This window comes from Apis dorsata, unplaced genomic scaffold (genome assembly GCF_000469605.1).
Source record: "Apis dorsata unplaced genomic scaffold, Apis dorsata 1.3 scaffold_348, whole genome shotgun sequence".
In the NCBI taxonomy this organism is placed as follows: Eukaryota; Metazoa; Arthropoda; class Insecta; order Hymenoptera; family Apidae; genus Apis; species Apis dorsata.
The window spans coordinates 383,284-397,647 of NW_006263615.1; the positions used below are offsets into that span (position 1 = coordinate 383,284).

The window sequence follows — 14,364 nt, forward strand, 5'->3', positions numbered from 1 at the left end:
GCATACGAACGGCCAGGAAACTCTTGTTGCCTCGCGTATCGCTTACCATCACCGATTTCTTCTTATACACCGGGTATCCTGTCCCGGGGATAGTGTTTCCCTCGATGACTTCGGGATCCCGAGCGACCGGCTACCAGTCAGATCGCCGGTGTCCTTGCCGACTCGATAATCGAACAGGAAAACCATCCCCTCCTTTTTGCTTTTCTTTCCTTCCCTTTCCTTCTCTTTTCCTCTTGGCCGGAAAACACGGCCGAACGATAATTCGATCTTTGATCCATCGTCTGACTCGAGTTGGACGAAAAGAAGGAAAGAAGGAAAGAAAGAAGGAAAGAAAGAAGGAAAAAAGGAAGTAAAGAAAGGAAAGAAAGGAAAGAAAGAAGGAAGAAAAGAAAGAAGAAAAGAAAGAAGGAAAGAAAGAAGAAAAAAAAGGGATTACGATCACACAATTCTCACAGAAACACGTGAGAAAGTATAATAACATATCATAAAACCGTGGATCGATTGATAAGTACGAAACGAATCCTCCTCCCGCTTCTCCTCCTCCTCCGAAACGATTCACGGTTCGTCAATCTCAAAGTAGGCGATCCGATCCCTTTCGACGACGGTTTCAATGCCCATCGCCGCTAATTTCGTTGATCCCGAGCTGCGTTTCTCGTTCCTTCGTCATTTCCCATTCATCTCTCCGTCCACCCTCCCTCCCCACAAACCCCCTGAAAGGAGGAAATCTGTTTAACGGCCGGCCGCAGAAGAGAGCGCGTTTCGCACGCACGCACGCACGCACGCATCGCGGCAATTTCGAAACGAACAATGGAGATGCTCTTCTCCGAGGTCCGAGGTAGCCGGTGTCGACTGCTCCTTTCCCCCCTTTCGGGAAGAAAAAGATCTCTGTTCTCGTTTCCTCTTCGTCCCTTCCCCCCTCCCTTTCGCCTTTCAGGAGAACAACTTTCGGCCAACAACTTTCATTCTGGCCCCCTCCCCCCTTCCACGAGCGCCGCCGTAATTTCGAGGGTGAATGAAGAGCATGAATGGGAGAGGGAGCCGTGATCGACGCGCCCCGGAAATTCACGCGCCTTCCGATCTCTCGCCAGACACGCGAGAGTTTTTCTAGCCTCTCTCTCTCTCTTTCTTCCTTTTCCGTATAATTGCCTTGCTACTTTTAGCGCACGGTGGAAAGGGCGACAGAAAATTTGAAGGAACGTCGATTATATTCCGAAGAAGAGGAGAGGATCGCGTGCGAGCCGAGGAGGAGAGATCCTTTCAACCGCTGCTCCTCCTCCGTTCATTCAATTTGTCCCCCGTGAAGGGATATGTTGTGTTTCGATTCTCTCTTCCTTCCACGGGAGAAAATAAACAAATACAGTCTTGCAAAGGTTCTACGAAGGTAGAAAGGAGTAGAAAGGAGGAGGAGGAGGAGGAGGAGAGATCGCGAGAGAGTTGAACGAAAGCGATCGTTTAATCGATTGATCACGGTTCGATCGGGCTGCTTGATTGCCGATCAATTATGTTCCCGATTGATAAAAGAGCAAGTCAGGGTAAAGAAAAACCGGACGTTCTCGTTGCTCCACGACGAATCCGAAATCGATCGTTTTACCCTCTCTTCTATTCTCTTTTCCATCTCTCTCTGAACCGTTCCATTTTCGAATTTATATATCTGTCGTCATGGTTCGAATCGAATATGATCGAAACTTTGCAACGTCGTTCGAGGGAAACGTCCATCTCTCCCAAGTCTCCTTAAGAAGAATCCTTTAACTCCAACAGTTACACTTTCGTCGAATGTAACTCAATTTTCGGTATCGTTCGACTATCTAATAAAGGAGAGGAAAAACGTGGAGAAGAGGACCAAAATCGTGTCCAGGTAAAACGAGAGGAACTCGAAAGAGAGAAAGAGAGAGAGAGAGAGAGATCAGGACGAAGATCCCGTGCCCTCTCGAGCGTGGATCACGTAACTGTCTCTCCACCTCCTCTTCTCCTCTCCTCTCCTCTTCTCCCAAGATTTATTCCCTATTTTTTCTCCTTCGATGCTCTTCTTCCCTCTCTCTCTCTCTCTCTCTCTCTTTGAACACGATTCAGCCAATGTACCGGCGATATACGTGTACAGGAATTTTGTTTACGAAAAAAAAGGGAGGGGGCCGGTACGGGCTTCCTTTCGATCCTAATTCGTTTACCTTGCCAGTACTTCCGTTCCACCATTCATTCCAGTGGTTCTTCTCCCTCCTTCCATTCAATTTCTACTTTTCTTCTTCTTGATCTCGCGATTCAGGATAAACTATATACTCGATGAAACGTTACGATTTTTTTTGCATTTTTTCGGGAGGAGAGTCGTCGAGATTTCTGGAATTTCTTCTTCTGGAAATCGTGTGACAAGAGTGGAGAAAAGGGGTACGGAGACTTGGTCACGGAAATGGCTGCATTTCAACCAGAGATCCAGAGGAGGGCGTTGCGATACCGTCTCTCGTGCTACTACTGTCTCTTAGGGGACAGAATATTTCTCATATTCTTTCGCGAATTTATCTTTTTTGCGTCGCAATTCTTTTCTAGAACATAGGATGGGAAAGAATTTAACAAGATGGCACGATTAAACTCGAGAAAGAATTGCGGAGATAATATGATAATCCGTCGCGTGTTTGGAATCTTTGAATTCTTTCACGGAAGGCAACGTCATTTTTACGATTCGTCCGAGTAACGAGACGAATCCGGAATGAAGCGAGGAACATTTAATACTTTTCACCAAAATTTCTTCCTGTATCTTCTTGAATACAGATATATGTAATTTTCTCATATAATCTCGAGAAGAAAACTTGATGGGAAAGAAAATTTGCTTAAACATCGCGAAAGATCAAAGCGATACGAAAGGATAAGAGAATGCAAAATTTGCTTCTCTCGGAATGCAATGCTTCGACAATTTCTCTCCTGAGAATCGAAAAACACTCGACACAATGAGATAATCCTGGAAAGAAATCTCAATACTTTTTCTTTTCCTTTTTTTTTCCCCCCCCTTTTTCTTTTTCTCTGCAGGAAAGGAGCAAAAGAAGTTGCTCCAAATAAACGACCGTTAATGGTAAAACGCTGCGACAAGTTGGCCGAGAGAGCAGTTTTCCGTTTCTTCGCTCGGCTCGGCGTGGCCGCTTATTATCACAAAAAACCGGCCGTCTTTTTATCCGCCGAGATTTTCGAGAGTTTTTGCCCCGATGTTTCGGTAGGATGACGATCTCGGGAACCGGGATCCTCTGGATCGTGAACCGCTTTCTCGCTTCGCTCGTCCGCCTCGATTCTTTCGACGTTTCGAGCCGGCGGATCCGACCTCGATCGATTTGCTCTCGAGATTGTCCCTCGATCATCTCGCAAATCGATTCGAACGAGTATCCTGATTGCCGAACGCCTCGATTTTCGGCCGACCACCCATTCCATTTTATTCCTCGAGATGCATATACTTTCGTTCCGTCGAACGGGTTCACTCGAGGAAAGGGAAAGAAAAAAAATTCTTCATCTTCGTCCATTTCGTTCTCGAGGATGGAAAATTTATCCTTTCGCAAACGTATCTTTCCCCAAACGTTTCCAACTTGAAATTGCCGATATTTTTTTCCGTTTCGAGCGACTCGCAGGGATCGTCGTGGGAAAAGCGTGGATGCGTTCGAACGAAGGGTGCTCGAATTCGATCCACCCTCCTCCCAAGAGCAGTCGTCTCCCTCTTCCTCTCTTTCTCTCTTCCCACACGAATCTCGAAATATCGAAACAAGGAAATATCGAACTTGTCCATCTTCGAAAACTCTTATCTCGTTCGCTCGATGAGATCGAGGAGACGAAACCGATTCCCGCGCTATCTCCGGAAAGGATCGTCTAGATCCTCGGCCAGATTCGTGGAAATACATGGAAACGAGCTCGATTCGCCTCGGTTATTATCGCGGTCTTGGTCACCGCACGGGTTTCCTTGAGTCGTCCGCCAAGTGCGCGCCTGATTGGACGGACACGAAGGATGTCGTGCCACCAGGATACGCGATAAACCGACACCGATAAACTTCGCTGCGAGCACCGCACCCGGACGGATCTCACGAAATTCTTCGCCTTCGAGGGAAGCCGACGATCCCTCGCCCCGATAAACGCTTCTTTCGTTTTCTCTTTTTTCTTTTCTTTTCTTTTCTTTTTTGAAAAACCCTTTGAAAATACTCGCGTCCAGAGATAAGTTTACCGCGAGAAGGAAGGGGGAGGGGCGCGATTGGTCGGAACGGATCGGAGGGAAATAAGTGCGTATACGAAACGATGCACGAAACAATAGTCGTCGTGGACGTCGTGGAACGACGGTGGCGACGGATTTACGAGTTTAATTAAGTTCTGTGGTCGCGTTCGTCATTTTCGAGGCGGGCATCGAAGCCTCGTTTGCCGAGTTTCCTCGCTGGGAAGGGGACACTACCCGTCACTTTAGATAACAGGGAGAGTTTCGTTATCGTTCCGAAAAATCTGGAAAATACTCCCCTTTCTCCGTCCCTTCGAACGAACGGAAGGAAGATAGAAGTAGTTTTAAGGGAAGCGGCGGTTTCGGTGATCGCACGCGTTCTCCTCCTTTTCCTTTTCCTCCCTCCCGCGTGTCACGGATCCTTTGCGAATTGGCAACAAGTTTAAGCTTGCGCGTTAATAACCCGGGTGATAGAGTATGATAGGGGTTGGCGTGTTGCAGGGGGAGGGGGGGCTCGCGAAAGGAGTGTACGTGACACTTTCCTAATTGCCTGCAAACTTGCTCCCTCTCTCGCACCCCTTAAGAAAGGCTACACCCTTGAACCCGTTCCCTCGCTCTCCCCTTCCTCCCTCCGAGGAGGGAGAGACCTCAGACGCTGCGAAGGCGGCGACGCCGGCAGAGAAATTTAATCAACCACACGTGATACCAGCCGCGAGGATTAAAAAGAAGTTGCGCGTGTATATACGAGGGAATGGCAAGACTTTCCAGATGAAATTCTACGCGAATCCGGCCGCAGCTTGACATTAAACGACAAAGATCCCTCTCCCCTCTCCTCTCTCTCTCTCTCTCTCTCTTCTTTTTTCTTCTCCTCTGGTAGCGGAGAGTACCGTTTAACTAAAATTCCCAACCGTTCCCAACCGAGGAACGAGTAAATGATTCCGTACAAGCACGCCCTATAAGCCTTCCATTAAAGCCTTCCCTCTCTCTCTCTCTCTCCCTCAGTCGGACAAAATCCACGTCCACGGGTAAAGAAAACACTGACAATCATCAGTAGGTGGAGGAAAAGGGAAGGAGACGAGACGGAAAGGTAAGCCGCGTTCTCCTCTCCGCGTGGTCACGTGGGAATCGCGAAATTGTGAATCCTCTCTTCACTGGCCAATTATCATTGATAAATGGAGAGAGAGAGAGAGAGAGAGAGAGTTAATTTTCCTCATCTTTTCTTTCGATAAGAAAGATTATCATTAGAAATATTCGAATTCGCAGTTTCTTTTTTTTCCTTCTTTCCGATAAAATAAAAAATTCTATTCTCTGTAATTTGTTTCCGCGACTGGAAAAATTTTTACGCCACGGATGTTCTACGGGGAAAGTGCAGCCGAGCGAGGAAACAAGACAGATCCATCGCTTTCGGGTTACGCTGCGAGTAAACGCGGAGATAGAGATAGACAGAGGGAGAGAGAGGAGGAATATACAATCAGCGTGATTGTTTGACACCCCATAATCAGCATCCTTACCCCTACCACGTGGTCGGTCGCCGCCCGGCATCTCTCCTGTCGTTTCTATTTTCTCCTTCTCTCGTTTCGTTTCGTTTCGTTTCGTTTCGTTTCGTTTCGTTTCGTCTCGAGAGGCAAGAGGACCGAGAGAGCAACTCTCCTCCTCCTTCAATTCCCCGCGCACCACACCCCCCTCCTCTTCGGGCCCGCTTGCCACCGGCTTATTACCCTGATCACGACTCGAGATGAGGCTTCGGGCAAAAGAGAAACGGACACGGTTATATTATAACAGATAGGAGTAACGCTCGCTTCCCCCTTTCTTTTCTTCTTCCTCTCCTGGCAAAAACCTTCGCCAGTGTCGCCCAGCGTCGTTTTCCCTTCGCATTTTTGCCGACAAATTTCGGGGGAGGAGGAGGAGGAGGAGTGGATGGAAGGCGAATGAATAAGGGTTTGCCCGATGCGATTCATGGGATGTAAACGGTGCCGGCCGATCTCCAGCGAGATCATGTAGGCGAGATTTAGAGAGCAATCACCGAGGAGGAGGAGGAGAGAGAACAGTGGCGGAGAAGGAGAGGCGAAACGAAAGAAGAAGAAGATTACGAAGATGGGAGGAGGGTCGATTCAACAACGTCTACAACGGCATCGCAAGCGAACCGAGCCCGAGACAAAAGGAAGAGTCGGTGGATCGAGCGGCAAAAACAACATGGATCCAGCTCTCGATCGATCGAGAAGCGATCGATCGATCCCTGGTATTACGCAGACGTGCACGTGAGCGGTACGTGAGTGCACGAGTCTCTTGTACCGATTGTAAATTCAGAAGGGGATCTCTGAATCCGGTGCTGGCCTGCCTCGAAAACACGGGGCGAGAGAGAGAGAGAGAGAGAGAGAGAGAGAGAGACGAGGGAGAGGAGGAGAGAAAAGGAAGGGGAAAATTGCATCCACCGACGCTCATCATTTCGCACTCTCTCTCTGCGCTCATTCGTACGTGTGCCCATTCGGCCCTTGGATCCGCTCATTAGGCGCGAAGTAGACACGGAACGCGAAAAAGAAGAAGAAGAAGAAGAAGAAATAGAAGAAGAGGAAGAGAAAGAAGAAGAGATGAATGGGTGACCGATAAACCGAGGCATCGTCTCGCCTCGATCGTTTCCATTCATACGAAAAACGAGCTGTGAGAATGCAATCGAATTTTCAAAATTTCTAATCGATTTCGCAAATAAAAAGACGGTATCTCGCGTTGATCAAAGAAGAAAGGAGGAGGAGGAGAGAGAGAGAGAGAGAGAGGGAGTTTGGACGAGGTAATTAGAATGGTCGGGCGATCCGGGAAGGTGACACGGGTGCGACAAAGTTGGGCCGATCGGGCGGAGAGAAGGCAGGGAGAGGGGAGGAGGACGAAGAGAGAAGAGAGATTAGGGCAAAGAGAAACCGCAACGTAGCTTCAAAGAGGTCTTGCCAGCCAGGGGCGCGTCTACTTAACTTTGATCAGGTCGAGACCGCTGATGCGAGACGATGCCATGCAGAAATAAAGTGCCTCCCCTCCCTCCCTCCCCCGAGTTTCCCGCCTTTTTTCGCATCTTCGATCATCGAAACCGTAGCACCTCGACGGCCTCGAAACGTTCTCGTCAAATCTCGATTTAATCCACTTTGCTGAATTTTTAATACCGTATTTAATAGGATCCATCCATGATCGCGTTTTACGACGATGATAAAACACCGGGAGAAATACCGATCTCGTTCCCTCCCTCCCCTCTCTTACCCTCTCCCCTCGGGTAAATCATCTTTCGGCCGGAGAGAGGGACGGAGAGGACAGTTTCGGCCTCGTGCTGGAGAGACAACAACGGGTGGATCGTGTTGGAGATCAGCGGGAGAAGAGATGGAAACGGCAGGTTGAATGTCGTTATTACGTTGAATTAGAGGGTGCAGAGCCGGAACGAGGTATGAAACTATTACCTCGNTCGATCTCGGATAAAATTTCGCGAAAGGAAGCGAGACGGATTAACTCACCACCGTGCTGAGGGCTGTGCTTGTAGCAATCCTGATGAGCCGAGGAGCCGCTGTTTGGCCCGAGGTGCGCGCTCGAAGCAGGCGATGCGGTCGGGTCGGTGTTGTTGGGGTTGGTGCAGGCACCGCTAACCGAATTCGCGGTGACGTTGTTGCCGACGTGATGCTTATTCCTCCTGTACGGCTCCGAGTCCCGAAGGTAGGGAGTGAACGGGCTTGGCGCGTCGGGGAAAGTCCCTCGGGCCAAGCCGGGAACACGGGGAAGCGCGGGAACCCGCGCCAATCCGGGGATGTGAGTCTGCCCTGCAAAATAAACCAAACCGTTCTCTCTTCGTTCTCTCTCTCCCCCTCCACTTTTTCTCCGTCCTATTTTTCTTATCCGTTATCCGTACCACCACGTTTTCTTTTTCTTCTGTGAATGGATTAGAGTAGAGCCGAGTTCGTGAAAAAAAGCCTAGCCTTCCGAATCGGGGGCGATAAGGAGGGAGCAAATGTTTGTGCAATTAGGCCGATATAGAGAGGGATAATTAAGAAACTCGAGCTGCTATGCGCCTCGATCGACTTCAATAGCATTCCTCGCGCGTTCCATCTCCCTCCTCCGAATAGTAGGAGAGTGTATCCGCACAGTGTACACGCGTACGATGCACCGGACACCGGCGATTCCTCTATCGGGGAGGATACGCAATATGCGCGCATCGTGTGCGTGTGCATCGTTATACGGCGATGCACGTTATGCGCCACGCGTATATACCCTCGATTGCTTACGTAATCACATGTACATGACATTCGGTGGCAAAATCACCGCCTCCGTTTTTTTTCATCCCCGAAACGACCGAGTCGAATCCTAATTTTTCTACTTTCCCTCCTTCTCCTCCTCCTTCTCAAAAAAAAAAAAGAAAATAAAAAGAAAAACGACGATTCCTTTTTCCCTGTTCCATCGAAGAGGAGAGAAGAAGGAGGAGGAGGAGGAGGAGAGGAAGACGTGGTCGTCGATCGAAAGAAGTGGAGCACTGCCCCCTCCCCTTTCCCCTCGGAAACGGGCCCCTTGGTAAGAGGAAGGTAAGAATGGGGAGCCGCGAGGCGCAAATTGTTATTCGTAAGGGCGGGGGAGAGGGGGCGGGGGGAGGGGCGAAGGGAAGGAAGAGGGAAAACAGCAGAGGAGAGACTCGGGCCACGAGGGCGAACGACAAATAAAGTTCGACCGCAAACTGCACGAAATTGTCGGTGAGCCCAGATGGTCAGCTCCGGTGCGGCAACCGATGCCTACAAGATTATTCCTCGCTACCGACTACCACGATTCCTCGCCCGTACACGAGGCCCAAGAAACGAGGGAGCACCGCGTTCGGCTCCACGACCGGATCCCACGACTTCTCACGTACCGGACGCTCGTAATGCCCCCTCCTCTCTCCCTCTCCCTCCCCTCTTCCTCCCCAAACGTATCGGTTCGAATCGCTCTTTTCGGGGCGAAGCTTCGAAGCTTCCACGACTTTCCATTGAACGGGAGCAAAGTGGAAGAATGGAGCGAGTTAAAGACAATAAAGGAAAGGGATTTTTCGTATCTCTCTCTCTCTCTCTCTCTCTCTTAGCTACTAGCGAAGTAGACGAATCGAAAATCGACGAGTCGAAGGGAAAAACCGTGTTGATATTATTCGAATGAAAACGTGAAATTATCGGGGATTGGCTATCGCGTCGAGCAACGGGATATCTGAGAACGTACCTGCTATCCGAATCTAGAAGCGGAAAGGCGGTTAATTACAATGAACAAGAACGATCGTGATATAACACCTTCGTTGAACGTGGTGAGGCAGAGAGGACGGAGAGAATGAGAGAGAGAGAGAGAGAGAGAGAGAGAAGAATAATTCCAATCTCCGCAGCACGAGTGGTGGGCTTATCTAATCAAAGTGTGGCAGCCCCGGAGGACGGAAATAGCGCGGCTTTTTTCCTCCTCTCTAATAACGGGCCCCTCCCTCCGCTCGTCTTACGTCCTCCTTGACGCCGCGCCACCGACGGCCTCCGCNGTTTCGACAATTTTGCTCCGATCTTCTCTCTTTCTCGTTTCTCTGCAAAGAAACATCGTTTCTCTGCCGCGGAAACAACGGCAGAGTCGAAAATAATTCGCGATCCCTTTTCCCTTTTCAAAAATTAGGAACGAGAATCTTCGTCGAAGCTTCAAAGATTCTTTCCAATTCTTTCGTCCAATCAGCTATGGACGAAGAGATTTCGATGGACGGCGTTCTCTCTCGATCCATGTAAAATTCTTCGAGGATCTCGAAGATCGATCTTAATCGGATCGAAAGTGTCCCGCTCCGATCGTGGGGGAGGATTTTTTTTTTTTTCGAGCACAATTTCGAAATACACGTATGGGGATTCCAAGCTTTTCCTACGGAGGATACGGAAAATAATTTCGAGAGAGAGAGAGAGAGAGAGAGATAGGGGCACGGCGCGTGGTGCATTCTTGTCTCTAATCGAAATACCAAACGCGGAACAATTACCGGGCAAGCAAATTCAATTTCAACGTTTGACTGACAGCGGCCGATCTATCGATATTGTTTTCCCGGGGACCGTTTCGATGATTTTCGGCCGCAGTGATGGATACCCGTAGCCACTTTGTTTCGCAACTCCCTTTTCTCCGTTCGTTTCCAACCGATTCGCGCGCCCCTCCCTCCCTTTCGACTCGTTCTCTGTTTCCGGATCCGATCGAACTCGGTTTTCCGACCAACCGAGAGAAAACTAGGCCTGCCGCCGGCCACTTCGTGTCATCGTCTCCCTTCGTTCCACGCGCGCCGTATAATTCTAATTCTAATAATCGAAAGGAATTATGGCAGCTCGTATTGGCCTCGACGAGAACGATAATCGTTCACCGATTATCACTGAGATATCGACATCCTTGATCAACGAAAACTTATTATTAATGACCAATATCGACACAATGCGTTCGAAATTCAAAATCAACTTCGAATTAAACAAAACGGTTGATTTTTGGCCAAAGGAGGAAGAATAAGAAGATTCTGGACTGCGTTGTAAGGCGACTTGGTTGGTTTCGAAGAAGTTCTCGGCTTTGGAAGCCGTTAACCCGGCCGCGTACTGTCTAATTTTAATTCTAATAATCTAAACGAATTCGTATTATGATAGCTCGTATTGGCGCGTATCGTTTCGCCGATTATCGCTGAGAACGATAACTGTCTTCGTAATTATTATCTTAGACATCCTTTGACCTCGATCAACGAAAACTTATTAATTATCTCAATAGCTATCGATACAATGCGTTCATCAACTTCGAATTAAACAAAACACGCCCATTAAATAATTTCCTTGCCTACAATCCCCGGCCAATTTTTGGCAAGGAGGAAGAATAAAAAGATTTTGGACTGCGTTGCAAGGCGACTTGGTTGGTTTCGAAGAAGTTCTCGGCTTTGGAAGCCGTTAACCCGGCCGCGTACTGTCTAATTTTAATTCTAATAATCTAAACGAATTCGTATTATGATAGCTCGTATTGGCGCGTATCGTTTCGCCGATTATCGCTGAGAACGATAACTGTCTTCGTAATTATTATCTTAGACATCCTTTGACCTCGATCAACGAAAACTTATTAATTATCTCAATAGCTATCGATACAATGCGTTCATCAACTTCGAATTAAACAAAACACGCCCATTAAATAATTTCCTTGCCTACAATCCCCGGCCAATTTTTGGCAAGGAGGAAGAATAAAAAGATTCTGGACTGCGTTGCAAGGCGACTCGGTTGGTTTCGAAGAAGTTCTCGGCCTTGGAAGTCCGTTAGCCCGGTCGCGCGCCGTCCGGTGGCCGAGTTTTCGGTATTTACACGCGACGACGGGCCGGTGAATTGGAAAAATTGCGCGATTACCGGGCGAACAGCCGGGGCGGGTCGAGAAACGGGGCGAGGGGTGGTGATTCCCGATAACAAAAAGCTCGCCCGATTATCCACGCAATAATGATAGCCGGCAGGTGTCTGGTGAGCGGCCGTGGCTCGCATCGTTCGCAAGCGAGGACAATGAGAGCGCCGGTTGTTTCGCCCGACGGCTCCCGTACACGCTTGGTCGTTTACATGGATTGTCCGTGGTGCGTGGCCGGGCCGCCAGCGAGGAGGCACGCCATCGCTGTCCAAAACTCGTGTATGCAATATGTCGTGATGCGTGCCCTCCATTTCTTCTCCCGCCCGCCACGGAATCCTCGTTCTCGAGAGAGAAGAGATTTCGAAATCGACTTCGAAAATTCTTCTTCGCGATGATCGAACGAAACGTGATTGTAGAATCGGTCGAATCATCTTCGTATCCGTCTAAGCGGACGAACTCGATCCGCGTTTTTCTTTTTTTTCTTTTTTTTTTTTTATTTCACGGCATTAGCGATATTTTGATATCCCGTTGATTTCCATTGGTTATGTGGACGGCGAATGGAAAAAAAAAAAACATCAATTTGCTTGCTTTGATTTTTTTCATACGAGAAACACAAAACACAAACGTCCATCTCGCGCACAGCACTGTCAAGTTTTCCCCGTATTAACGGGTAAATAGCTTGAAATTCTATCGTATATGTATGTCCTTCGCGAACAAATTTTCGACCGATCGAAAATATCCTACGAACGATTTTGCGATGATCGTCGTAAAAAGGGGAGGGAGGAGGAAGGGAGGGGGATGGATTGTAACGATAGATTCGCGCGTAACTCGCGTTTATCGATCGTTGCCGGCCCGCGGAACCGGAGCGAACGATAAAAATGTTAGAAAAATCAATCACGTTGGTCCATTTCGAAAAAACAAAAGCGGGAAGGGAGGGAGGGGAAAAAAAAAAAAAATCTGCGAGACCGGTGGGCACGCATCGTCCTACGTCTATCAATACTTTATACAACAAATGCGAAACGTCCGCAAAAAGCTGCCGTATTCGTGGTCGACTCCGCAGCGGCTATTAATCTGATATCGAAATAACAGGCATTTTTTTTTTTTTTTTTTTTTTTTTTTTCCTACGAACGGAGCTCGAAATTGGTGGTACTCGCTTAAGCCGGGACAATTGTTCCGCGTTTTTCGAATTCTCTCTCTTTTCTCGACGCATGGGAGACGCATTTCGTCGACAAATATTTATTATATGGAAATAAATTTACGTTTTGTGGATCCATTATGTGAAACCGGTGAATTGATTAATCAAAAACTGCTAAAGTTTGAATATAAACGACGACTTTTCCAGCTTCGACGAAATTAAATATTTCATTATTGCCCTGGTATTTTCGCTTCGGTATCGAGTTATCCTCGCGGTTTCCAAATATTCAATATGCGGTAATTTTTTAAAAGCTTTCCGCCCCCATGTCCTTCCCCCATCGGATCCCCTATCCTCCGCGGTACGTGTCGAAAACGAGAGAGGAGCGAATAAATTAATCCCTCGGCCCGAAAGTAGGATGAATCTCGAGAAAAGAACCTTTCCTCCGAATACTCGGAATACTCCGGAGGAGGAGGAGGAGGGGAACTTTTTAACGCTTTCTACTCTAAAAATTCTGAAAAAAAAAAAAAAGGAAAAAAGAAAAAATCGTGAAACGATGGAACAGTTTCGATATTACTATTTGCACGTTGAATCCTTCGGTATGGCAAATACGCATGATACGACACACCGGTTATTAAGCATGGTCAAGCATCGATAATTAACGGATATTTTTGGAGGTTTTCATAGTATATTACGGTAAGTGGATTACTTTTCACGCGGCTGTGTGCTGGTAAAAGCATTGTCCGTGTAGCGGGGGTTGGCGAATAGCTAACCCAAAACACGCATACGCGCGGTACGCACATCGACCACTGCATCATCGCGCACCATCTGCTCTGTAATGACTTCCCATTACCGCGTATAGGGACTTTCGTTGAATTATCGGTACATTTTCAGGGAATCGACGGGATAGTAGCAGCCGGTGGCCGCGGATAGATCTCGCGATCCATGGTTCCACCAGAGGATGGAAAGTGTTTGATCTACTCACTCGTTTTGGATCGGGGCTCTCTGGGTCCGTCCACGGTCACCTTGATGGCTCTCGTGTACGTGGCCACTTGGGGAGGCGTCGTCGACACCGTGATGGTGATGCTGAAGCTCTTCCCTGAAAACACGTCGGGAGACACGTCTCTGTTAAATCGAAAAATCCGTATCGAGGTGGAGGGGAGAAGATATTTCCGCGTATCCCCTCCCCCTCCTCTCCAATTTCCCCTCCCCCAAATCGAGGAAGATCATCGATTTACCACCGATCGAGTTTCAGGGGAAAATTCAGAGGATTCGAGGCGAATGAATTTTGTGCGACACAGGCCGTAGACTGCGGTCGACCGACCGAGTCATCGGCGAATCGCGATCTAAATAGTTTACGATCTCGTCCTCCCGCAATTACGTTCACCTCCGTTCGGTTTCGAGCGGAGACCGCGAGTGTCTTGAGCGAGAGAGCGTCCGCGCGGGCCGAGGAGAAGAGGGAACGAGGAGAAGAGGACGTTCGGAGGGTGGAGCACCGGTGTGCGTATATCACCGACCAAGGTCTCGAAGTTGAAGGTTCGGTATATTAATTCCCTCTCCATAAACGTCCGTCGCAGAGATTGACTACGCTCTCTTAAACGCTCGCTAATATGCATTCGGTAATTCCGCCGCCTGTCTGCTGTCTTCCAACGGAACAAACCCCCTTGTCTCTTTCGACCGGTAAAAAGTCAACCGGATTATAGCCATCGAGCCTTCC

At 48.5% G+C, this 14,364-nt stretch overlaps 1 protein-coding gene across 1 annotated transcript in view; it reads right to left on the reverse strand.

Moving 5' to 3' along the window:
- LOC102670631 (protein lozenge-like) overlaps positions 1 to 14,364 on the reverse strand; it is a 23,406-nt gene that overhangs the window by 4,435 nt on the left and 4,607 nt on the right. Inside the window, 2 exon segments of the mRNA XM_031511769.1 lie at positions 7,663 to 7,962; positions 13,633 to 13,746. Coding sequence (XP_031367629.1) covers positions 7,663 to 7,962; positions 13,633 to 13,746 — 414 coding nt within the window.